This window comes from Bison bison, unplaced genomic scaffold (genome assembly GCF_000754665.1).
Source record: "Bison bison bison isolate TAMUID 2011002044 unplaced genomic scaffold, Bison_UMD1.0 scf7180017864456, whole genome shotgun sequence".
Lineage (NCBI taxonomy): Eukaryota > Metazoa > Chordata > Mammalia > Artiodactyla > Bovidae > Bison > Bison bison.
In genome coordinates, this window is record NW_011495018.1 from 7,938,633 (window position 1) to 7,964,510 (window position 25,878).

The following is a 25,878-nucleotide window of genomic DNA, read 5'->3' on the forward strand; positions in this document are numbered from 1 at the left end:
CTGGCTGCATGGAGATGGAGATGGAGGTCGTGAGCCTGGCTGAGGCTCTGTAGATCTCGCAACTTTTTGTCAGGTCAGGAAGGAGTCCTTAGAGCCCACGGGATGGTCCTTTCCCCCTTATCCTTCTTCTAGCTCTTCCTGCTCCCTCTTCCCTCCTTTCTTCTGAGTGTTCTTTGTTTTTTGGAATTATATAAGCAGTATCAGCTTATAAGAATGAAAGAAAGAAGTCAGTTTATATAGAAGAGAATCAAGTCAAGAATAGACGTCTCCTCCCCAGTCCCCAGAGGTCACCACTGTTAATGCATCCTGATCATGCCTGTTCGGGTGCTTTGGCTTCAGCAACAGAAGCACAGCCCCCACTGGCTTAGCAGTTCAGGAAATTCTTTATCTCACGTGACTGAAAGTCCCAGAGGAGGTTGATGGGGATCTAGGGTTGGTTCACTAGGTAACTATTGAGGTTCTCTTCTCACTCTCTCCTCTGTGCCAGTAAAGGTCTTCCCTTCAGTCCAGACTAGTAAGAGTGGCCAGGGGTGCTGTGCTCTGATTGGCTTAGACCAGTCATGTTGTATCCCTGCAGCTGAGGGCATGAAGTCAGTTTCCTAGAAGTGGAGAAGCGGGGATTCCCAACAACACAGGGCTCCTGTTAGGAAGGATGGAAGCGGACTGCATGTTGGGTGAGCAACTGATAGTGTCCACCGCACTTCCAAAAATTTCCATACAGTTGTGATGTTCATTCATGAATTCATTCATTCATTCACTATCCCTTCTTTCATTTAGTGTGAGAGTTTGCCAGACACTAATACTAACAATTTTATATTAATATATATAATACATATATTATAATAAATTGTTAATAGCAACTTATTAACATTGTTAATAAAATAACAATGGCATCACCAACTCAATGGACAGGAATTTGAGCAAGCTCTGGGAGATGGTGAAGGACAGGGAAGCCTGGCGTGCTGCAGTCCGTGGGGTCACAGTGAGTCACACGTGACTGAGTGACTGAACAACAAATACTAACAATGAATCAGTGAGGGAGGCACCACTGTTCCCCTGTTTATGGGTGAAAACACTAAAGAACAACTGCTCTAGTGACTTATCCAAGGTCACGCAGCTCATGAGTACAAGAGCAGAGATTGGAGCCCAGGCATTCTGGCTCCAGGTCTGTGCTTTCCCCACTAGGTTGGTTCTGACTCATAAAATGCTTCTTGAAATTTGGCTCTTTAACCTCTGTGCGAATGCTAGAAGCTGGAGGTTGGGCTATGTCCCCACGTGAATCAGGCCCCTAACAGAGCCACTATAAGTAAAGGAGTGATGTGGATGAATTCAAAACCATATTTCTGTCCCTAGATCCGAATAACTATTACCACCGGCGGAATGAAATGACCACCACTGACGACCTGGATTTTAAGCACCACAACCACAAGGAGATGCGTCAGGTAAGACTCGTGTTTGTCAGAGGGAAATCTGTCTTGTGCCCAGGAGCATTTAGGTGTTTGTGTTTCTGTGGTTTGTTGAGGCCACACTTAATCTTGTGGTTTCAAGGTTAAGAATGCGTTTTGGGATTGGGGGGCCCAGAGGAAGCCTCTCTTTCCAGCAGGGGGTTGAAGCAGAATTTGAACCCAAACTTTCTGATTTAGTACTGTAGCTCTTCCTCCCACACTGTTGGTGGGAAGTTGGTGCAGCCACTCAAGAAAACAGTATGAAGTTTCCTTCAAAAACTAAAAATAGAGCTATACCGTATGACCCAGCAATCCCATACCTGGGTATGTATTCAGAGAAAATGAAAATTTTAATTTGAAAAGATTCATGTGTCCCAATGTTCATAGCCATGTGTTCATCAAGAGATGACTGGCTTTAAAAGATGTGGCATATATATGCACACACACAATGGAATATTAGCCATAAAAAGAGAATGAGCATTGCCATTTGCAGCAACATGGATGAATTAAGAAAAAATTATCCTTACTGAAGTAAGTCAGGCAGAGAAAGGCAAATGTTATGTATGACACCACTTATATATGGAATCTAAAAAATAACACAAATGATTTTATATGCAAAATAGACTCACAGACATAGAGAACAAACTGTGGTTACTAAGGGAGAAAGGGAGGGTTGGAAGGATGCATTAGGAGTGTGGAATTAGCAGATCCAAATTACTGTATGTAAAACAGATAAGCAACGGGATTTACTGGATAGCACAGGGAGTTACAGTCAGTATCTTGTAATGATCTATAGTGGAAAATAACATATATATTATATATATATATATGTATGTATGTATAAGTGAATCACTTTGTTGTACTCCTAAAACTAACTTGATATTGTAAGTCAAGTACACTTTAATTAAAAAGATACTGTAGTTCTGAAGAATCACTGTGGGCTTGAGAGGTAACACTGGTTCAAGGACATTAGTCATGTGCAGAGCGGAAGAAGAAAAAGAATCTAGAACAACACTAGTGATCAGGAAGCTCTCACACAGCACCTCCATCTATTTCCCTCCATTAGGAATTTACGTGTGTTAACCTGGTCAGTCTCTATAACCGCCCTGGGAGTGCAAGATTATTGTTGTCCTTATCTTACTGATGGAGAAATGGAGTCACTGAGGGAATATATAACACCCCCTTGTTATTCTGATTCTCTGATTCTCAGTATTAGAATCACTGGAAGAAATCTGAAAAAATACCTATACTTGAAACCTGCCTCAGGCCAATTGAAGTAGAAGCCTTAGGAAAAGGGACTGGGTGCTCGCTTTGGCACCACATATACTAAAATTGGAACGAAAAGGGACTGGGGATCTAAAGTTTTAATGAAAGCTCTGCTTGCGATTCTAATATACAGGGAGGTTTCGGAACAGCTGGTTGATACCTTTATGGCTGTTAGTGCTTTAGTAATGTTAGGAGGAAAAGACATTACAGATGAAATTGTCCTCAAACATAGATACAGAAACCAGGTACTCCAGAAGTAAGTCAGAAAGAGGAAAGCAAATATCATACACTATATGATAAATATATGTGGAATCTAGAAAAGCTGTACTGATAAACCTATTTGCAGGGCAGGAATAGAGACTCAATAGAGAACAGACTTACAGACACAGTGGAGAAGAAGAGGGTGGGACGAACTGAGAGAGTAGCATTGAAACATACACATTGCCATGTGGGAAATAGACAGGTGGTGGGAAGCTGCTGTACAGTACAGGGAGCCCAGGCTGGTGCTCCGTGACAGCCTGGAGGGATGGGATGTTGTGGGAGGTGGGAGGGAGGTCCAAGAGGAATGGGACATGTGTATGCCTGTGGCTGATTCGCGCTGATGTACGGCAGAAACCAGCACAGCATCGTAAAGCAATTATCCTCCAATTAAAAATAAAAATTATGAAAAAAGAAAAGTAATTAAAAAAAGAAACATCTCCACGATAATTAAAAGCAAAATAAGAAAGAAAGAAACCGGGTACACCTGAGCTGTTGACAGCATTTGCACATTGGGTATGGAAGGGAGAGTGGACCAAGCATTTAGTAGGAGGGGCTGAAACAGCAGCCCAGTGCTGTCATGCTTTGTCTGAAACCCCTGTTCAGCATTCCCCCAGCCTCGTGCTAGAAAGCCCAGGGAAGTGCTGGCAAATGGAGAAGTCCTTAGATATCGAAGAATCTGCCTGAAGAGACAGAGCAGAGAAATAGACTCACAAAGGTGTTTAAGGAACAAGTGTTCACCGAAGGCCAAGAGAGCATGGCTCAAAGCGAGGGCTCAAAGGTGCAAGGGAGGGAGCCAGCCTCCGCACGAGGGCAGGAGACTTCCCTGAGGTCGGAGCAATTAGGCTGCGCCACATGGGCCCTCTGCCTCAACACAGGGAATCAACAAACCCGGGTTCGTCCTGATGTCATTTAATCTGAGATCCTCACACAGCTTCCAGACACCTGTCAGCACGGGTGTGGAGGTGGGACATGCTAAGGAGATTGTCTTGCTGTCTGGCTCTGCAGAAGTGAGGCTAATAGGCTCGGACTTGAGTCTGTGAGTCATCCCTGCCACTCTCCATCTTTGGGTGTTGATGTGACCCCGCTCAACCTTCCATTTTATGAAGCATTTGTGTCTTGACTCAGCTTTGTTCAGTGGGCATCACAGGATATCTTTGTGCCCAGAAATGAGGCAAATAACAACTCAGCTGGTACAGTTAATGTCAAAAGCAACCTATCTAAATGCATTGTAAAACGAGCTCACTGCACAGAGAGTCTGGTATCTTTAAACAGTCGTCCCACATGGAGAATGAGGGCTCCTCTCATACGAAAGAGCTAATGGCTGTGCTTCATTACCCTGAGGGACTCTGGTCCCCGTCATTTGGTAGATATCAGAGCTAAGAGGAACCTGGGAAGGCAACCGGCCCCTGCAGGGGACAGTGGGTGACCACTCTGAGGTTCCTGGACCCCGCAACTGGAAACTGTCCTGGGGGGGCTTCTATCAATCCTGAAGTGTTCAGGCCAGAGTGGCTTGCCATTTGGATTCCTGGTTCCTGGGGATGGGAGAGAAGCCAGCACTTTTAGCGATACCCTGTAGGGAGTCTGCTAAACGACTGCAGAAATCTTTCTACTTCAAGCGAGGGGACAATGTTAGTTTATCCTAGTATTGAGAGAGACATTTGCAAAAAACGTAAAAATGAGAAGCAGACGCAGGAGCAGGGAGTGAAAACAGAAAACAGAACAGCTGTTGCTTTGGAGGGGAAAATCATGAGAATGTGAGCGACTCGTGGAGGAATTCTTTTTGGAGCACTGGCTTATAAGACACTGTGCTCCCCACAAGGGAGCCCCCAGGGAGCTTGGGAGGGGAGAGGGGGAGGGGAGCGTGGAGGCTGGAGGCAGTCTCGCAAACACTGATACTGTGAGGCAGAGTGAGTTAATTGCTCTGAGCACTGAGAGGACTTCACACCTCATGTAACCATTTATAATCGCTTAGTCATCTCTGTGTCTGCATGGACTTTACCCTTCGCCTTCATTTGGGACCATGAGAGCAGACACTCAATCGTCTTAAATCCATAAAGTGTATGGGATTTGTTGTTGCGGGGAGATATGTGGGGGACAGGAGGGAGAGGTGGCTGGCGTTGTTGGCCGTGGTTGGGAAGGGATGGGGTTGCAGGTGAGGTCAGCTGTGGTCCAGGGCCTGTGGCCGGAAGAGACAGAAGGAGGGGGGTCCCAGCAGCAAGGACGGGGAGCAGGACCATGGAGGTGGGAGGGTTGGCACTCCACCAACTCTCTTCTGGTTTTGATCTCCAGGGCAGCTAAGGATGGTCCTGGGCAGCAGGCTGTGGGACCGCTGAGCTCTTGACCATGGGGGTGGTGATGGTGGCAGCAAGCCAGGGCAGGACCACAGGCAAGCCCAGCTTCGCGCCCATGGGACACCTCCTACATTGGCTCTCTCTGGAATTCCTCCCTCTGGAATTCCTTTTCACTTGATCCGGACAAAGCAAATGAGTTAAGATGATAGAAGAGGACTTTTTCTCTTCTCACTTCTTTCTTTATTTTTTAAAAAATCCATTGGATAAACAACATTGGATCCATATCAAATGCAAACCAAAAATCTCAAGGTTAATCCTCCATGAACCCATGGCTTTCATCCCCACTCCATTTCTCTCCAGGGTTTGCGTTTCTATGTTCACAGAATTCATGCAGTTTTGATCAGACTATGGTTAGCCGCTTTGCCCAGACTGTCTCACGTCATGTTGGATCGTTAGCATGTCTCATGCTGGCTTCGTAATTGTCATTGAAATGCTGCAGGATGAATCAGAATTTCCTCAGCTATCTTCCTGCTCTGGAGCTTCAGGATAGCACCACACTTGTAATGAACAGTGAGAGAGGATGAAACAGGCTACAGCCAGTGTCATCATGCATGTAACTTACCGCGCTCTTTATGAAAATTTCCTCTGATGTATCCCTAGAAACTGAATTACCAGGAAAGGGGCTCTTTCTTCTGTCTCCTTCAGGACAAGAGGGAAATAACAGAGACGGGGGGATTCAGTACCTCCCAGGATATGATTTATTCTGAGATGAGGAAACAGAGTCTTGAGGATAATGAACATCTTACAAAACCCACTTCTCTCAAGGATAATGTTTCCCTACTGGCCCTTTCTAGACACTTTTCCTAATTACCCATTATAAAACTAAGGAATAAGATTTTGTTTGGTAAGGTTGCACTTTGGAGGGTCATAAAGCTTGTAAGAGCTAAGATTTTTAGCCCCGGGAGAACCAATTTTCACTTCCTTTGGGGTGATGTCACCCTTGTTGAGGATGCATGCTTTTAAGGCCATCAAGAAAATTCTGTCTCTTCCTCTCACTTTAAACTTCAAGACCCAAACATTTACCAGTAAGACTCAAACTCCAGAATGTCCTTTTTGACTCTTTTCAGAAATAAGCAAGATGGATCACCAGCTGAGTCTTAGATGGTGCCTGTGGCCCCCAGAAACGTTGGCTCAGATGGTGACGAATACGCCTACGATGCAGGAGAGCTGAGTTTGATCCCTGGGTTCGGAAGATCCCCTAGAGAAGGAAATGACAACCCACTCCTGTATTCTTGCCTGGAGAATCCCATGGAGAGAGGAGCCTGGTGGGCTACAGTCCATGGGGTTGCACAGAGTTGGACACGACTGAGTGACTTTCACTAAAACTTCCTAAAGGGAGTCTCCAAATGCCCGTATTCTTGTTCCAGTCTGTAGAAAAGATACTTGTGATATCAAAACACCGAGAGGAAAACCTGACTGGTATAAAAATACTGCAGTGGTGTGTGGAGGATGAAGAGGTGACTCTGATGACTCATGGTCGAGAGTCATCCCATCCTGAGATGCTGTGTCCCTGGCTGACTGCTCATCCTAGGGAATATGCCATTTGTCTTTTTTTTTTTTTTCAATGTCAAGGTGGAGATTTCCAGCACAGGGGGCCCGGTTCTCAGGCAGCTCTTTGAAAGGGGAAGGAGGGTAGGCATTAAATGGCAGCCAGGCTCTGTGCTGATCACCTAGTTAAGGATGAGCCGAGTGGCTCTGTGTCTGAAGAACCAGTCACTGATCTGAACGCAGGACAGGGGACCACCGGCTGACCGGGGTTTGGGGAGGCCCACACTGGTAGCAGAGAATGACTGTGGTCAGCAGGGACAGGTGTGCGAGGCCCGGTCAGATAGTGCTTTGCGCCGGGCCATCCTCCAGAACGGTCCCATGTAGAGCAGACAAAGGAGGTGGCAGGGTTGATTTTGATTGCTTTACTCCTTCATGGACAGAGTGCTGGCAAAGTAATGCTCAAAATCTTCCAAGCTAGGCCTCAGCAGTACATGAACCGAGAACTTCCAGATGTTCAAGCTGGATTTAGAAAAGACAGAGGAAGCAGAGATCAAAGTGCCAACATCTGATGTATCATAGAAAAAGCAAGAGAATTCCAGAAAAACACCTACTTCTGCTTCATTGACTATGCTAAAGACTTTGACTGTGTGGATCACAATAAACTCTGGAACATTCTTAAAGAGATGGGAATACCAGACTACCTTACGTGTCTCCTGAAAAACCTGTATGCAGGTCAAGAAGTAACAGTTACAACCGGACATGGAACAACAGACTGGTTCCAAATCAGGAAAGGAGTATACTGTCACCCTGCTTATTTAACTTATATGCAGAGTACATCATGTGAAATGCTGGACTGGATGAAGCACAAACTGGAATCAAGATTTCCGGGAGAAATATTAATAACCTCAGATATGCAGATGACACCACCCTTATGACATAAAGCAAAGAGGAACTGAAGAGCCTCTTGATGAAGGTGAAAGAGGAGAATGAAAAAGCTGGCTTAAACTCAGCATTCAAAAAGATCATGGCATCCGGTCCCATCACTTTATGGCAAATAGATGAGGAAACAATGGAAACAGTGACAGACTATTTATTTGGGCTCCAGAATCACTGTGGATGGTGACTGCAGCCATGAAATTAAAAGATGCTTGCTTCTTGGAAGAAAAGCAATGGCAAACCTAGACAATGTATTAAAAAGAAGAGACATTACTTTGTCAACAAAAATCCGTATGGTCAAAGCTATGGTTTTTCCGGTAGTCATGTATGGATGTGAGAGTTGGACCATGAAGAAGGCTGAGTGCCAAAGAATTGATGCTTTTGAACTGTGGTGTTGGAGAAGACTCTTGAGAGACCTTTGGACTGCAGGGAGATCCAACCAGTCAATCCTAAAGGAAATCAACCCTGCAAATTCATTTGAAGGACTGATGCTGAAGCTGAAGCTGCAGTATATTGGCCTGATGCGAAGAGCCAACTCACTGGAAAAGATGATGCTGGGAAAGATTGAAGGCAGGAGGAGAAGGGGATGACAGAGGACAAGATGGTTGGATGGCATCACCAACTTCAACGGACATGAGTCTGAGCAAGCTACGGAAGATGGTGGAGGACAGGGAAGCCTGGCATGCTGCAGTGCAAGGGGTCACGAAGAGTTGGACATGACTGAGCGACCAAACAACAACAATGACAACCTGGACAGATAAGGACCCATGAGTCCAAAGCCCTGGCTCCACCTGGTTCTAGATGGGTGACCTCGGGCAAATCCCTCAATGGTCTCTCTGAGCCTCAGTCTCCATATCTGTAGAATGGGTTCAGGCCCCTTTGATTACCTACTTCAATTATCTACTTCATTGGTGTTTGTCATGATAAGACTCAGTAGAGAAATAGAACTTGCTGTGACTAATGACGTCAATACCGAGTCTCTTATTAAAACTTGGTGCCACTCCTCCATGGCTCCTGCACAGCCCTGCGGTGTGTATTCCTCATAGTGAGAGTTGTGACGCTAGATCAACCTCGCTTGTGTGTGGTTTCTCCATGGGTGGTGGGTTTCCATCTCTCCATGGTTGGACAAGAGTCCTTTACAGTCGTCTTTCTCTTTCTCTCACCTAGATATTAAAACACAAAGTGAGTTATCATAAATCAAAGTATGTTTCCCCCTTGCGGGAGTGGTGAGAAAATCAAACCTTGAATGCCTGACCAGGGCTGCAGTTGTAACACCTCGTAGGTGCGTAATGAGAGCCAAACTCCAGCAGCAGTGAATCCTCCGCTCCTTTAGGGATGCCCCCCAGTGCCCCACGATTGCCCTCCACACATCAGTGCAGAATGCAAGAAAGGCAAGAAATGCAAAGAAATTACAGAATGCAAGAAAGGCAAACCAGTGTGATGTCACTGCACTCCGATAGAAGTTCTACCTGATACCATTTTTCCAGTTCTCGTAGCTTTCAACCTACTATAATGTTTGCAGCAGATTTGTCTATGTACAATTTGCCAGGACATTTTATAGATCGTTTGGCTGATAGGAATGATTTGAAAGGTGCATCGAGCACGTCCAGGCCCACGCTGCCCCTCTGTGAGCCACGCCCTTGCTCTATCACCGCTAGCACAGCTCCTGCTCAGCTTGAACAAGGATGGAGCTCTCCCTGGTGGGCACACGCCCAGGCTCGAATGCCCTCGCTCACTGCTTGCATGGAACCCAAGCTTCCCTCTTGGTCTGTAAAACTCATGTACTCTCCTGATGCCACCATGGGGAAGTGTGGCTGGTCTGGTGCCTGGCAGGAATGTCCTTTGAATCAGAGCTTCTTTCCCTTGGGGATGGCACAGGGGTTTCACACAGAGAGAGTCAAAGCAACTTACCAGCTTACCCACAGGTTCCTGCTCAGAGATGGAGGTGTGGCAACCTCTGGTGGGTGTGTCTCTGTCCTTCACCCCTGTCATTAGCAGACCCTCATCCCCTCCTCTGGAAGCTTGTCTGACAAGCTCAACTATTAAAGCAAAATTCAGGAAACGGCATGTATGTATTTGACTTTTCTGTGGAAGCCTGTGTCCCCCACCCTCTCACAGCATGGCTCCCATTACCTCATGCCCCTTACTTGGCACCAGTGAAGTGGCGATGGGTCCAACTCCATCTGCTGCATGCTGTGGGCTCCAGGAGGGCAGAGCAGCCTGATGTCATAAATGCTCATTAAAGTATAAGACAACATGATGTTCAGTAATAAATACTTATTTAGGCAAGGGATTCCCTGGTGGCTCAGACAGTAAAGCATCTGCCCACAATGTGGGAGACCCAGGTTCGATCCCTGGGTCAGGAAGATCCCCTGGAGAAGGAAATGGCAACCCATTCCAGTACTCTTGCCTAGAACATCCGATGGATGGAGGAGCCTGGTGGGCTACAGTTCATGGGGTCTCGAAGAGTTGGACACGACTGAGCGAGTTCACTTCACCACTTTAGGCAGGGCTATGGCTGCCCACTCCAGTATCCTTGCCTGGGAAATCCCATGGACAGAGGAGCCTGGCAGGTTACAGTCCATGGGGTTGAACAGAGTCGGACAGGACTTGGGGACTAAACCACTACCACCAGCATAGAGAGAACAGGCTGTCTTTAGGTAATAAAGCCACCAAGGGAGGTGATACCACCACCCAGGAGGGTGATAAGCTCAAGCCAGAGGTGCTGAGAGACAGGGCAGGGGGAGCAGAAGGGGACCCTTCCAGGCAGGGTGAGAGCATGGTGTATGGGAGGGTGGGGGTGTGCAGGGGGCCGTGGGAGGGGGCTGTCTCCTTGAGAGCTCTGCCCACTATGGCGCATAGCCATCATGGCTCAGAGCCATAAATTTGTCTGATTTTGCAGTTGATGAAGGTCGTGAATGAAATGTGCCCCAACATCACGAGGATTTACAACATCGGCAAGAGCCACCAGGGTCTGAAGCTGTATGCCGTGGAGATCTCCGACCACCCCGGGGAGCACGAAGTCGGTGAGGCTGCCCGTCTGCAGTGCCCTGGCCCTTCGAGTCTGGTGCTTTCTTAAAGAGCGAGGCAGAGGTCACTCTGAGAACATTCATGAAGCAGGGAAGGAGCTGGCTGTGCACCCACTCTCGCAGACAGGTTCTGCCAACTTTGGTTCTGTGTAGTATACTCTTGCCTGGAGAGTTCCATGGACAGAGGAGCCTGGGACGCTACAGTCCATGGGGTCGCAAAGAGTCAAACACGACTGAGTGACTAACACTTTCACTTTGGGGCTTACCTCGTGGCTTAGGCTATAAAGAATCTACCTGCAATGCAGGAGACCCGGGTTAGATACCTGGGTTGGGAAAATTCTCTGGAGAAGGGAGTGACAACCCACTCCAGTATTCTTGCCTAGAGAATTCCATGGACAGAGGAACCTGGTAGGTTACAGTCCATGGGGCCACAAAGAGTCGGACGCAACTGAGTGACTAACACTCTCACCCCGCATTGTATGATATAGGCTGTCAGATTATTTAAGCTGGAAGTACCCTACTTTTCTCCAAATGGACCACACTTAATTCTGTTCTTCTCTGAGACCAGTCACACTAACCAAAAAGGAAAATGGCTGAGATGCTTAAGATAGACTCCTTTCTCTGGAGAAAATTCTGGACTCTCTGGTCATTAGGGGTTGGAATTAGAGGTGATTCCCTTAATCTTCTTTTAAATTTCCATCCTATTTTCAAGCATTTCCTGTTGTTAGCCACTTCTCATTTAATCACTCCCGAACCTGTGTTCTCCTACAGGTTAGGGGATGCAGGGTCAGGGTGGGGATGGGTGAAAGATTTTTCTTTTTGCTAAAATTGTGAGCCCGTTGGAGATCCACTGGAATTTAAATGTAGAGATTTGTCTGATTCTCTTGACTTGAATGTTCATCAGTATTCTAGGAGTTTCTCTCAGGAATGTCTTTTAAAGTGTGAGGGCTTTATCTGTGGGTAAAGTCACATTTCCTCAAAAGCGGTAGCTTGGCCAGTGAGGGAGGCAGAAGTGCTGTCAGCTCATGCCCAGCACTGATAAATCCAAGTGAAAACCTGAGCTTTGAAAAGAACAAGGGCAAAGACAGCTCCCTCACAAAACTGAGTCATTGCTGACTTCCCATGACACTGTTTTCTGCTTGCATTTATTTATCTCCGCATCTTTATAAAACTAAATACAAAGTCCTTTTAAGAAAAAGAATTAGCTCCCCAAATAATTGCTACGATTTGTGTTTAATTTGTAACCTTTAAACCCTAAACCCTGTGTTATTTTATCTATTCTTGCCAAATAAGTTGCTTTGTGGCTGTTACCGTCTAAGGTTTTTTTTACACATTTTCTCATATGCCTATCTGGGAGCTAATAAAAATTGTACTGATATAGCTTCAGTTGATGTGCAAGAAGAGATAAAATTGTACGTTGCTGTTATTAAGAGATTTCTTTCCTAATACAATGTGCTGAGGACTGTTTTGTTGTAAGCATCCGATACGATCGTCTGTTTTTTCCCATCTTTGAGTAAAGGTGAGCCCGAGTTCCACTACATCGCCGGGGCCCATGGCAACGAGGTGCTGGGCCGGGAGCTGACACTTTTGCTGATACAGTTTCTGTGCCAGGAGTACTTGGCGGGGAACTTGCGCATCGTCCGCCTGGTGGAGGAGACCCGGATCCACATACTCCCCTCCCTGAACCCTGACGGCTACGAGAAGGCCTACGAGGGGGTAATGGATAGCTTCCCTCCCCCAGCACCGCAGCCGCCCCCGCTCCCTGCCCACACACGCACGATGCACTGAGCCAGGAGTTGACCTGAATTCCGCATCACCAGCTTTCTTTTTCAGTGTCTTTCTGCTGAGTCGGGGGGAACCCGGAAGGTTTATGAAAGAGGCATTGCACTAATTGAGAATTATGCGGACCCTGAGAAGTGGACACACTAACAGATTGAAGAAAAGGATGCGAAAAACAATATTGTTATATATACAATGGGGCCAATAAGACAGAATAATAATTACACCTAACATTAATTGAACATTTAAAGCATATTCTAACCTTGATGATTACCTATAAATCCTCTCATCAGTTTTCTGAGGACAGCTGTTTTTATTATCCTGATACATGGTTTATGTTTTATGTTCTGGTTATAATATAGAATTTATAGGTTATAGTTATATGTGGAATATATATATATAGAATTATGTAGAGATTACAGTTAGTATAATGTTGTATTGTATATTCATAATTATATATCACACCATCTGGGAATAAAATGGCAAACTATACTTCAAACAATGGTGCCCATCAAATGCAGATTTACAGATTTTTGCTTTTGTTTATTGGTGCAAATAGTTGGTTAGAGATTTGTGTTGCTAAATCGTGAGCCAGAATTGCAGCTGAACATATTAATATGGCAACTCTTGATTTTTGCAGTGAGAGTCTTAGACTTATTACTGCTTGGAGTTTCATTCAACCAGTGTAGAAGAGGTGAAGGCAGACGAGTCAGGAGAGAACTAACCCTTTTCTGAGGACTGCTCTGTGGCAGGATGACTCTGTACATTCCCTCTTGGGAGTGGGAATGATAATGACTACATAGAGTGGGAATAATAACAATAATGACTACATTATCCATCACCCACCAAACAGTAACAGATTATTAGCCAAATAGTCTCCCTTGGATGTCATCTTTGTGTCAGAGGGTGTTTGGAGGCTTCGAGGCACACCCCAGATGGAGGCCGACATGGAGCGGTCTTGTGTGTGAGAGACAGGGGGGTCCAGAGGTCTGTGGGTCCCTCACATTCTGAATTGTCTCCCAGGGTTCCGAGCTGGGAGGCTGGTCCCTGGGCCGTTGGACCCATGACGGGATTGACATCAACAACAACTTTCCTGACTTAAACACGCTGCTCTGGGAGGCGGAGGACCGACAGAACATCCCAAGGAAAGTTCCCAATCACTATATTGCCATCCCCGAGTGGTTTCTGTCTGAAAATGCCACGGTGAGTAAAAATACCCATAATCTGTAGAGCAGAGGAGGCCAAAGCAAACACCCACTGCCGCTGGCAGAGGATGTAACATTTAAGAGCAAGACGAAATCATTTATTCCTTTTCAGGTCTTCTCCAAAACTAGGGAAGTGTGCTAGATAATAACTACCTATTAAATTGAAATGTGAGCAGATTCTTCCCAGAAGAGAAATCATTTAATTAGATTTCTTTGCAGTACTTCCAAAAAAAAAAAAAAAAACAAACCTTCACCTGAATTGTGCATATTCATTAATGTCATTATTACCCTTACGTTTGGCAGTGCTGTGAAATTTCAGTGACATTGTCCTTAGACCTCACTGATTGCTTGAGATATCTTCTTTTTATTTCATGAGTCCCTGTGGATTTATTACTCATAGTGCTTCTTTGGAAAGAAAAATGCAATTGGATGGGAAATATTTCCCCCACATTTCTTAGGTCTTAGCAAAAAGTATCTTGTAAAATAAATAATCTTCACAAAATTTCCCATGCCTCTTATTGTCTCTTCTGCTCACTGTAAATTCTCTTATACCCTTAGTCTCTGGCCCTATATGCTCTTTAAAAAGGTCTGCATTGATTGCTGTATACGTGAGTGTTAGGTTTGGCTATACCAACAGAGAAAGTGGCTTAAAGAGGTAGAAATATCAACAACCTCAGATACACAGACTATACCACTCTAACAACAGAAAATGAAGAGGAACTAAACAGCCTCTTGATGAAGCTGAAAGAGGAAAGTGAAAAAGCTGACTTAAAACTCAAAATCAAAGCACTAAGATCATGGCCAGTCCATCCTAAAGGAAATCAGTCCTGAATATTCATTGGAAGGACTGATGCTGAAGCTGAAACCCCAATACTTTGGCCACCTGATGCGAAGAACTGACTCACTGGAAAAGACCCTGATGCTGGGAAGGATTGTAGGTGGGAGGAGAAGGGGACGACAGAGGATGAGATGGTTGGATGGCATCACCGACTCAATGGACAAGAGTTTGAGTAAACTCCGAGAGTTGGGGATAGACAGGGAGGCCTGGCGTGCTGCAGTCCATGGTTGCAAAGAGTTGGACACAACTGAGCGACTGAAGTGAACTGAACTGAAGATCATGGCATTCAGTCCTATCATTTCATGGCAATTAGGTGGGGAAAAAGTGAAAACAGTAACAGACTTTATTTTCTTGGACTCCAAAATCATTGCTGATTGTGACTGCAGCCATGAAATTAAAAGACTCTTGCTCCTTGGAAGAAAAGCTATGACAAACCTAGACAGCATATTAAAAAGCAGAGACATCACTTTGCCGACAGAGGTCCATATAGTCAAAGCTATTGCTTTTCCAGTATTCATGTACAGATGTGAGAATTGGACCATAAAGAAAGCTGAGTGCCGAAGAATTGATGCTTTCAAACTGTGGCGCTGGAGAAGACTCTTGAGAGTCGCTTGGACAGCAAGGAGATCAAACCAGTCAATCCTATAGGAAATTGACCCTAAATATTTATTGGAAGGATTAATGCTGAAGCTGAATTTCCAATACTTTGGCCACCTGATGCAGAGAGCCGACATGTTGGAAAAGCCCCTGATGCTGGTAAAGATTGAGGGCAGGAAGAGAAGGGGACGATAGAGGATGAGATAGTTGGATGGCATCACTGACTCAATGGACATGAATTTGAATGAACTCTGGGAGATAGTGAAGGCCAGGGAAGGTGGGCATCTTACAGTCCCTGGAGTCACAGCAAGTTAGACATGACACAGCGACTGAACAACAGTAACAGCGAGGTAGACTCTTTTTTTTCTCTTTTCACATAAAGAGCCCTGGAGGCAGATGGTTTAGGGCCTGACAGATAGGAGCCCTGTGATCATCAGGAAACCAGAGGTCGTCTTTCTGCTTCCACATGATAGCAGGTGGACTTCTATTCTCAGGGTCATCATAATCCAAGATGGCAATTTGTCATGCCTTTGGAGGAAGAGGAGAGAAAAGGCTAAAAAAAAAAATTCCTCCTCTCAGATAAGTCAATGCACTTTAAGAGGCATTCCTAGAATTCCTACATAATACTTTTGTTTAAATCTTATTGGCCAAAATTTAGTCAAAACATGATATCGGTGCACTAGAGGGAAGGCTGGTGAATGCTACATTTTAGGCAAGCATATTTGCAGTCTCAAAAAGAATCATTAATTGGCTTCTCTTCTTGAGGAATCAAGGGAGAAAGGATGGATAGATAGAGGGCAGCTCTTCTTCTTTCTCAGAGCTCCAGCTCACGTCACACGTGGGTACCACTTCCTGGAGGAGGGCCAGCCTGGTTGCCTCATTTAGTGTTGCCCCAGATGGTGTCATCCGGTCTCTCAAGAAGCAAATGATGGGGACAGACAGTACTTAGGATGCCCAAGGACAGCTTATGGGGGATAAAGGGCTTGGACCCTCTGGGTCTTCCAAATCCTTTCTCACATCCTAATTCCATCCTAGAATTCTTCTTTTTCAAGCTAACGTACTAGTGACATCTGGCAAAGCTGAGGATTCAAGGGATGTTATAATTTGGGAACCCTTGGACCAAAATTGGAACATGGTTGCCAGCTTTCTTAGCCTTGAGGTGCTAAGAGAGAATTATTTTAGCACAGTGATGGGAAGTCCATGAATTTCAGTCTTTGCATTAAGATCAGAATTTAGTTTTTGAGCCTGTTCTTTCGAAACACAGGGAGAATTACACAACCCTGCCATCACCAATTCCTTTCTCAGTTACGGACAGGTGAGATAGATAAAGTGATGATGATGAAAGTGCTGTCCCTTCAGTCATGTCTGATTCTTTGTGACCCCATGGACTCTAGCCCACCAGAATCCTCTGTCCATGGGATTCTCCAGGCAAAGATACAGGAGTGGGTAGCCATTCCCTTCTAGGAGAGAATCTTCCCAAGCCAGGGAACAAACCCAGGGCTCCTGCAGGTGGATTCCTTACTGTCTGAGCCACCAAGGAAACCCCCTGAGATAGATAAGAAATCAGCAAAGATAGAGATTTGAATAGCAACTAACAGCCTTGACATAGGAAACTGTAAGAATTCTACAAGAAGTAGGAGTATTTATTGCTCTAAGTACTCCCTGGAGCAATTTCAAAAATTAATGGCACTCTGGGCTATAAAGGAAACCTCAGCAAAGTTCAGAAAATGAGAGACAGGCAGACCATGATTCTTTCACCACCATACAATAAAACGAGCAGGCAGTATGAAAAGAACTCTAAGTAGTTAGAAAATTGAAAAAAAAGAAACTTCTAAGTAGTGGGTCAAAGAAAACTTCACACTGGCAACTAAAATAAGTAGAAATTAATGATAATGAGAACACTAAATATAAAAATTGGTGGCTGTTGTTCCTTCTCTCAGTCATGTCCGACTCTATGCAACCCCGTGGACAGCAGCATGCCAGGCCTCCCTGTCCTTCACCATCTCCTGGAATTTGCTGAAACTCATATCCATTGAGTCGGTGATGCCATCCAACCATCTCATCCTCTGCTGCCTTCTTCTCCTTTAGCCTTCAATCTTTCCCAGAATCCGGGTCTTTTCCATTGAGTCAGCTGTTCTCATCAGGTGGCCAAAGTATTGGAGCTTCAAAATTGGTGGAGTACAGCAAAAAATGCTTTCAGGAATTTATACCTTTGAATGATTACATGTCAAAAGAAGAAAGATTGAACATCAACTAATGTAAGAAGTAAGCAAAAGGATAACAGAAGAAGCCCCCAAAATGTAGAAAGATTTTGATTAAAAAGAGCAGAAATCAATGACATGATAGAAAAAAACAATAATTTGTCTGCAGAAAGAAGCATTTGATAAAATTTAACATTTGCAATGATTCCTCAGGGTGAGGAGAACAGTTTTAAATGGCATTTATTATAAAAGATTGTTAATTTCAACTACATCAAAATAAGAAAGCCCATTCATCAGAAGACTTTCAAAACTATCATAAGAGCAGGTTAAAAACTGAAGTGTTATTTGAAAATTATTTAATTGGAAAAGAACTAGAATTTTTAAAAGAATAAAGAAAAACAAATGAGAAAAATAGAAACAACAGAAAAATGGGTAAAAGATACACAGAGGCAATTCATGGAGGAGGAAACATATGGTCAGAAAACAAGGAAAGATGTTCGGTATTACTAGTGCTAAGGAAATGCAGATAGAGAACATTTGACATCCATTGGTTGGGAAGATTAACAGTAGCCAAGCATTGGGGAGGATGTGGGACAGTGGATCTCTTACTCATTGTGAGAGCTGAAATTAGCACAGTAACTTTGGAAAATAACTTGATTATTTTATAAAGTGAAATATGTATGTATCTATGACTGCAGCTATACTTCTGGCGATTTAGGCAAGATAAATTTCACCACAGGTGTAGGAGATCTGGATTCGATCCTTGGGTTGGGAAGATCCCTTGGAGGAAGGCATGGCAACCCACTCCATTATTCTTGCCTGGAGAATCCCCATGGACAGAGCAGTCCGTGGGTCACAAAGAGTTGGACTTGACTGAGCGATTAAGCACATCTTAGCACAGCCCATCAGAAGACAGCACAAGCTAAAAGCAGTGCTGTTCACTGTAGCAAAAATGGAAAATTTTCTACGTGTCCATCATAACAAGAACAGATAAACGATGAAATCTTCATACTGAAGTGGAAAGACTGAACAATTTAGCTTTATACAACACAGATTAGTCTTACAAACATAAGTTAAGAGGAGAAATTTACAGAAGACAATAGTATGTTACCCACCCTTTTTTTAGATCAAAAGAAAATAAAGCCAAGTAATACATACTTAGGCATATGTGCGTGCTTCCTCAGTCGCTCAGTCATGTCCAGCTCTTGGCGACCCCATGGACTATAGCCCACCAGGCTCCTCTGTCCATGAGATTTTCCAGGCAAGAATACTGGAATGGGTTGCCATTTCTCCTCCAGGGAATCTTCCCTGACCCAGGGATTGAACCCTTATGCATACATGTATGGAGTTAAACAAAAGAGACTCAGAATCATTGTTTAGGGTGTAGTAGTTCCCTCTGAGTGAGAAGCAGGAGGATGGGACAGAGGGAATCACAGATGTGTGTAGAAATGATCAATGAAAGCTGACCATTGGGATGGATGGTAGGTTCACAGGTGTTTATTATATCAAAACATGAAAGAAGAGGATGAAGCGTGGATCCACAGTGATCCTGCATTGTGAGCTGAATTCTATGCTTCATCCAACCCAAGGCCCTGATGTGTTTAGGAAGAAAAGCAAAGCTTAATGAGTCCTTCAGGTTCCTTTCATTCCTTAATCAATTTGCTATACAGCAAAGTTAGGCCATTTCTAATGTTTACTTCTTTTCCATTATTAGGGTTTTTTTCTACTGAAATTATCTTCAGAGATATCAGTAACTTATGACAAATATTTGATTCATTGATCAGTATTTGATCATATCAAGCTTTCCAGTTTTAGCTTCTGTTTCCTGGCTTTCTTCTCTCCTTCTTTCCTTCCCTCCCTGCCATTAACCCTCTTTCCTTCCTTTTTTTCTCTTAACTTTTTAATCATAAAAAGTTCAGCATACAAAATTAGAGAGGGAGCTATAGAGAATCCCATCCATGTACCCATGTCAACGTCAACATTTATAAATTCACATTTCATCTACATATTCAGTCACTTTCTCATCCTCTCCAAGACTGTTGAAGAAAATTCCAGACATCGTGTCATTTCATCTGTAAATATTTCATTAAGTATCCTTAAAAGATCTCTCTTTTAAAACCATAAATTACTATTATATCAAAATAAGCTATCTCTTAATATAAAATATCCAATCAGTGTTTGCATTTCTCCTATAATCATTTCCCATCTCTCTCTCTTACAGTCTGTTTTAAGTGGGCTCTAATGAAAACCCATTCATTTTGATTAGTTTATAAGCCTTTCAACCCTTCTTTAAACTGTACTTTTCTCCTGTATCACTTTCTCCCTTTTTTCTTGCAATTCTGTTGTTGTTTATCTTGTAACAGCTGTAATATAAGCAACTAGATTCTCGTCCAGCATTTTCTCCTGTCTGGGTGCTGCTAACTGTATTCTCGTGATGTAATGTGACATAGTTCTCTGTGTTTCTTATAAATTAGCGGTGAGATTCAGACCGCTCGGCCATGTAGACTCGGGAGGGGTTGGTAACGCCCCGCCCAGGCCTGTTCCTGTATGGTGCTTTACTGGAACGCAGCCATGCTCATCATCTGGGTATTGTCCAAGGGACCTCACTGCTCCAGGGTAGAGTTGGATATTTGCTACTGGCAGACTCAAGTAGTTGCAACAAGGACTTCAGCGCCCTCAAAGCCTAAACTATTTCCTATCTGGCCCTTAATAGAAAAAGTCTGCTGACCCCTGCACTAGAGGCTTCTTCACACACAAGGTGGATGGATTTTTAGGTGTGTGTTCTTTCATCCCGGAGATAATTGTGTTTGCTTCTCTCTCTCTATGCTGTTTGTTACCGTTCAGTTCAGTCACTCAGTTGTATCCGACTCTTTGCGACCCCATGGACTGCAGCACACCAGGCTTCCCTGTCCATCAGCAACTCCTGGAGCTTACTCAAATTCATGTCCATCGAGTCACTGATGAACATTAATTCATTGACTGACCCATGAATTCAGTGAAGTTGCCAAGTGTTGATCCTTTAATTCTGTCATTCCCTCTTTGCATACTAACTGGAGTATTCCTCCAGTAAGAAATTTTTCTGGATTTTTCTTTTTATCCATTACTTCCACAGTGGCCAGTTTTCCCTAGACAAATTTTGAGATTCTAAATTTTGCTCTGATGATGCCGTAAAATGACTGCTTTTTCAACTATGTCCCTCTTTGGAAAGCTCAGGAGAGAAGTCAGTTTCCTTCTGCTTTTATTTCTCAAATGTGCTAAAATTGGGCATGTTCACAGGTGGCAGTAGAGACCAGGGCAGTCATAGCCTGGATGGAAAAAATCCCCTTCGTGTTGGGTGGCAACCTGCAGGGGGGCGAGCTGGTGGTGGCCTACCCCTACGACATGGTGAGGTCCCTGTGGAAGACCCAGGAGCATACCCCCACGCCCGACGACCATGTCTTCCGCTGGCTGGCCTACTCCTACGCCTCCACTCACCGCCTCATGACGGACGCCAGGAGGAGGGTGTGCCACACGGAAGACTTCCAGAAGGAGGATGGGACCGTCAATGGGGCTTCCTGGCACACTGTGGCTGGAAGTAAGTCTCTGATGACCCTATTGTCATCGTGGGGCCAGTGACAATGGACTGCTGGATGGAGGTTGGGGGGACCCTCTGGTCCAGCTCTCCATCTATCCTTGTTCTCAGCAGAATAACTACCGTAATTAACCATGTATAAGGTTCGAGCACTCTGCCTAGACTCTTCTTTCACCTTCACAATAGTCTTCAAGCGGATGTGGCTTACTCCCCTTGTTATAAAAGAGGTAACCGAGGCTTTGAGATGGGAAAGGGATCTGTTCAAACCCCCAAGGAGCAGAACTGGGATCTGTCTGATGCTGTGGTCTACTCTTAGCCGCTGAGCTGTTTGGATGTTACAGGATCAGAGTTGGTAAGCATAGTCTTAGGGGAATTATTGGCCAGAAAAGCAAACCCAGCGAAGGGGCAGAGAGCACACTGGTGCTTTGCAGCCAGGGCGCTGTACCCAGAGCCATCCCCGCAGTGGGAGACACCCCGTGCTGCCAGCCCTTGGAAGGGAGGCGGTGGGGGGAGCAGTGAGCCCATGTTCAAGACTTTTTCAAATCGCTCGTTCACTGGAAGCCCCACCATCCCACCAGGGTGTCTGGTCAAATTCCCATTGTTGTGATGCAGGGAATGTGATGTCCTGTCCCCAGCATGCACTGAAGACAGAGAGGAAGCCCAGCAGAGACTTCAGGGATTCTTTCGCAGCAGCCAGAGGACCTTGTGGTCCAAGTTTCAGGATCAGCCCTTTGTTTCCTGGGTCAGGGCTGCTCCTGGCCTGGAGTTCTCAAGTGAGGAGAGTTGAAGACATCACATTCCCTAAGGTGTCTCTGCATTGGGATGGCAAGACCCCAAACGTAACGTTCATTGCTTATTTTCTTGACTTTGTGAAGATTGGCCAAACTACTCCATGTCAGATGGACCTAGTTCATCACGTAAATGCTGTGTGACTCTGGACAAGTTACTTTACCTCTCTGAACCCCCGTATTTTCCATTTGTAAAATGGGCTTGATGTTAATGGCGACGGTAAGGACAATGATGATGGGCACCCTGGGACTGTTGTGAGGATGACAGAGATGGTGGATATGTGTTCTTTGTCTTGCTTGTCAGCAGCACTGTGTTAAAAATTCCCATTCCTCCTCTCCCCCCTCTTCTAGGAAAGTGCTCACCATGAAGCCTCTTTTATGAGCATATCCCTGTTCTCTGTTTTACTCTACTGATTCACTTTAATATTATTTTTCCTTTGCTAGAGATTCAGCCTTCACAAACTTTTCAGGTATGTTTCCACTCTGGGGGAAAATTTTTTTAAAAGAGTAGGCATATTTGTTCCCTTGGCCATTAAGAAAAAATAAAACATGCAGAAAGCTTGCCATTTTTGTCTTGGTTACAAACCAAGCAGAGTTGTTTTATTTTTTCTCCATCATGGCTTTGCTCTGTTCAAAAGTAAAAAAAAAAAAAAAACCCTATTATTGACTATCAATACCCCTAGCCCTGTCTATCAAGAAAAATATCCTAATAGACAAAAAAGCATGCTTGTTTGTTCAGTTCTAGTCCTAAAAACCTGCAATAATCTTTATGAGAAGCATCTGCTTAGTTTTTGTGGCCACTGTGACTAAATTAGGTTCGGACACTGCGGAATTTGTCAGCAGCAGGTCAATAGCACCGTTCTGAGAAGTCGGTTGCTATCTAATCACACTGGCAGCATTTGATTTGTTTCTATCCATTATATTTTCCATTATGCCGGGGACTTTTGTGGCAGAGCCATGTGGTGGCTCGAGCCTTTTTAATCATTCTTCCTGCAGGCAGTGTGATGAAGCCTGCAGATTCATTTCTTTGCAGACTAATGAGATGCGATTTCTAATTTCCTTTCCTCCCCCCGCCCCTCCACTCCTTCTTTGTGTTCGGGTCTTGCTGGCTCATTAGCGGTGACCAACAGGTCTTAGCTAGTGGGAGTGGGCCACTGGGAGCAGGGTCCAGTCCTGCTCAAAAGGCACATCGTTTGCCGTGTGTGTGTTTTGGTTCCAAAGAGATCTGAGCCCTTCTTTGTGTCAGCTGCCGTCCTGCGTCCTCTCCCCGACGAGGAAGGCAGACATGGCAGCTCTGGGCACATGGCGCTCTAAGGACTGTGCTGCCCTGTGTTCCCGTATTGAAGCCATGTCAAGAGCAGGATGCCAGGCCCAGGGAGAACACCGAGGAGGTCTCGCCGTCCCCAGCCAGGACCCGAGGCTTGGGAAGTGCTATTTGGGTCGCCCCACACCTTCTGCCCACACGTTTCACTTTCAAAGCCATTTCTTACCCAGGATTCTCCGCTGCACCACATTCACTAAAGGACTGGAATTTGGTGTTAACCATAGCTTGGCTCAGGCTTTTCCACCGTTCTCCTGGTTTCTCATCATTTTGCCAATTCTTCAAGCACTTCCAGTGCTGTTGAAGATACACTCATTGCAAAGGGGCATCCCAGGTGGTACAAGTGGTAAAGAACCCGCCTGCCATTGGAGGAGACATCAGAGACGTGGGTTCGATCCCTGGGTTGAGAAGATCCCCTGGAGGAGGGCATGGCAGCCCACTCCAGTATTCTTGCCTGGAGAATCCCCATGGACAGAGGAGGCCTGCAGGCAGGCTACAGTTCATAGGGTCGCAAAGAACTGGACACAAGTAAAGTGACTTAAAATGCATACATGCATGCACGCACTTACTGCAAAATGGCAGGCCCACCTCAGAGTTTTAAATAGCACATTTATTTATTTTAGTACTAACAAGGTCTGAAGGTTGGGATAATGAGAAGTGTGTGTGTGTGTGTGTGCTTGGAGCAGTCCTGCGACCCAGGAGGGCCTGCCTGTCATGCTGCTCTGCGTGCACGGTCCGCAGGCCTCCCTGCGCTGGCTGTGATTCCACACCTCAGGTTCCACTGAATGAGCTGGCCTGGCATTTTGACCAACCTCTTTCAGCCAGACCAGGCCCTGCGAGGGATTTTCCATGAACTTGACATTGTTCCAGCCTGCTTATCCCCCTGCTGTCACTTTCCATATTTTATCACAAATGTGATCAAAGGTCCGTGGCTGCTGACACATGAATGGTTCAAATCTGGAATCTGGGAGAGAGAGGCCGTATGTTTTGTACCATTTTATTTGTGACTTGACTGATTAGGCAGCAGGTTGATACAGAATTGCTCTTAACACCCAAAGCCGTGATTTTTAAATAGACTTTTGTGCTTCAGGATGCTCCACTGAGCACTCGGAGGAGGGAGGGGAGATGGGACAGGTGAGGCTGGTGGAAGCACAGGAGGACCTTTTACCCCTACTCAGCAGACGAACCAGCCCCACCGACTCCTGCTCTCTGTGGTCTTGACTCTCAGAACCCAGGGAAGGCTTGGTGGAGGCACCTGCTGCGGGGGGAATCCGCCTGGCTGTCACTTGGGGCACAGTAGCACTGTGTTCTTGCTAATCACCCTGCTGCCCAAAACTGAAAATGTTGGGCAGGCAGGCCCTGAACTTCATGCCACCTGACATTCATTTGTCCATTTTGCAAATGTTGGGTATTGTAATGGGATGGGGCCCCCAAAGATATGTCCACTTCCTCATCTCTGGAACTTGTGTGTGTGACTTTATTTGGAAAATGGGTCTTTGTAGGTGTCATTAAGGATCTCAAGATGAGGTCATCATGAGTTACCCAGATGGACCCTAAAATCAGTGACAGATGTCCTTGTAAGGGGTAGACAGGGAGAAGACCCAGACACTGAGAAGGCCCTGTGAAGACAGAGCCAGAGCTGGGAGTGGTGCAGCCGCAAGCCAAGGAAACCAAGGGCCATCGGGAACTGAAAGAAACAGGGAAGAGCCTTCGGAGGGAGTGTGGCCTTGCCAGCACCTTGATTCTGGGCTTCTGGCCTCTAGAACTATGAGAGGATATGTTTCTGTTGCTTTAGACCACCCAGTTGGTGTGATCCTTGATACCAGCAACCCTAAGAAATGAACACAGGGACCAAGTCCTGTTGTAGGCATGTCAGGATGCAAGAGGCTGTCTGCTCTCCAGCCGGGTGGTGAGGGCATTTGTCCTACAGTCCCTGAGCAATGATAAGCAAGTTCTAGGCCGGCATTACACACACCTGGGTTCAAACCCCAACTCTATCCAGATGTGTGATTCTGGATACATTCCTTAATGCATTCCTGGACCAGTCTCTGCCTCAATTCTCTTATTTGTGAAATTGGGCTACAACTACCTACCTCTCTGCTGGTTTGTGGTGAAGAGAAAGTGAGCTTGGCTGTAGAGCGCTAAAGACAGGTTCTGGCTTATGTAGGAACTCAATAAAGGGTGAGATGGATAGCTGTGTTTATGAGTTAGAATGGACAACTACACGTGTCATTCCACAGTTACAGAGCTGTTGGTGAGAGCAGCATAACGACTGAGCTAAATTTAAACACTAAAAATGCGCATTATTAATGAGACCTTAAAAAATGGCAAAGTAAAAAGCCACAGGAACAAAAGAAAAAGAGACAAGAATTTAACAAAATGAAAAAAGTGGGGCTTCTCTGATGGCTCAGTGGTAAAGAATCCCTCTGCCAATCTAGGAGACACAAGTTTGATCCCTGATCCAGGAATATCCACTTGCCATAGAGCAGCTAAGCCCATGGGCCACAGCTATAGAGCCTGTGCTCTGGAGTCTGGGAGCCACAACTGCTGAAGCCCTTGGGCCCTGGAGCCCGTGCTCGGCAACAAGAGAAGCCACTGCAGTGAGAAGCCCACGCATCACACCTGGAGAGTAGCCCTTGCTCGCTGCAACTAGAGAAAAGCCTGCACAGCAACAAAGACCCAGCACAGCCAAAAAATAAAGAAATAAAATGATCACAACAAAGTTACACAAGAAAAAGAAGTGATACCACTATCCTAAAAATAGTATTAAACTGAGTTCAATAAAACGAAAGTGATTTTATC

The 25,878-nt window shown here is 45.2% G+C and overlaps 1 protein-coding gene across 1 annotated transcript in view; it reads left to right on the forward strand.

Moving 5' to 3' along the window:
• The window catches only part of CPXM2 (carboxypeptidase X (M14 family), member 2), a 206,882-nt gene that overhangs the window by 171,724 nt on the left and 9,280 nt on the right, over positions 1 to 25,878 (forward strand). Inside the window, exons 11-15 of the mRNA XM_010859573.1 lie at positions 1,354 to 1,442; positions 10,650 to 10,773; positions 12,296 to 12,492; positions 13,579 to 13,758; positions 20,673 to 20,970. Of these exons, the coding sequence (XP_010857875.1) occupies positions 1,354 to 1,442; positions 10,650 to 10,773; positions 12,296 to 12,492; positions 13,579 to 13,758; positions 20,673 to 20,970 (888 nt within the window). The remainder of the gene's footprint in view (positions 1 to 1,353; positions 1,443 to 10,649; positions 10,774 to 12,295; positions 12,493 to 13,578; positions 13,759 to 20,672; positions 20,971 to 25,878) is intronic.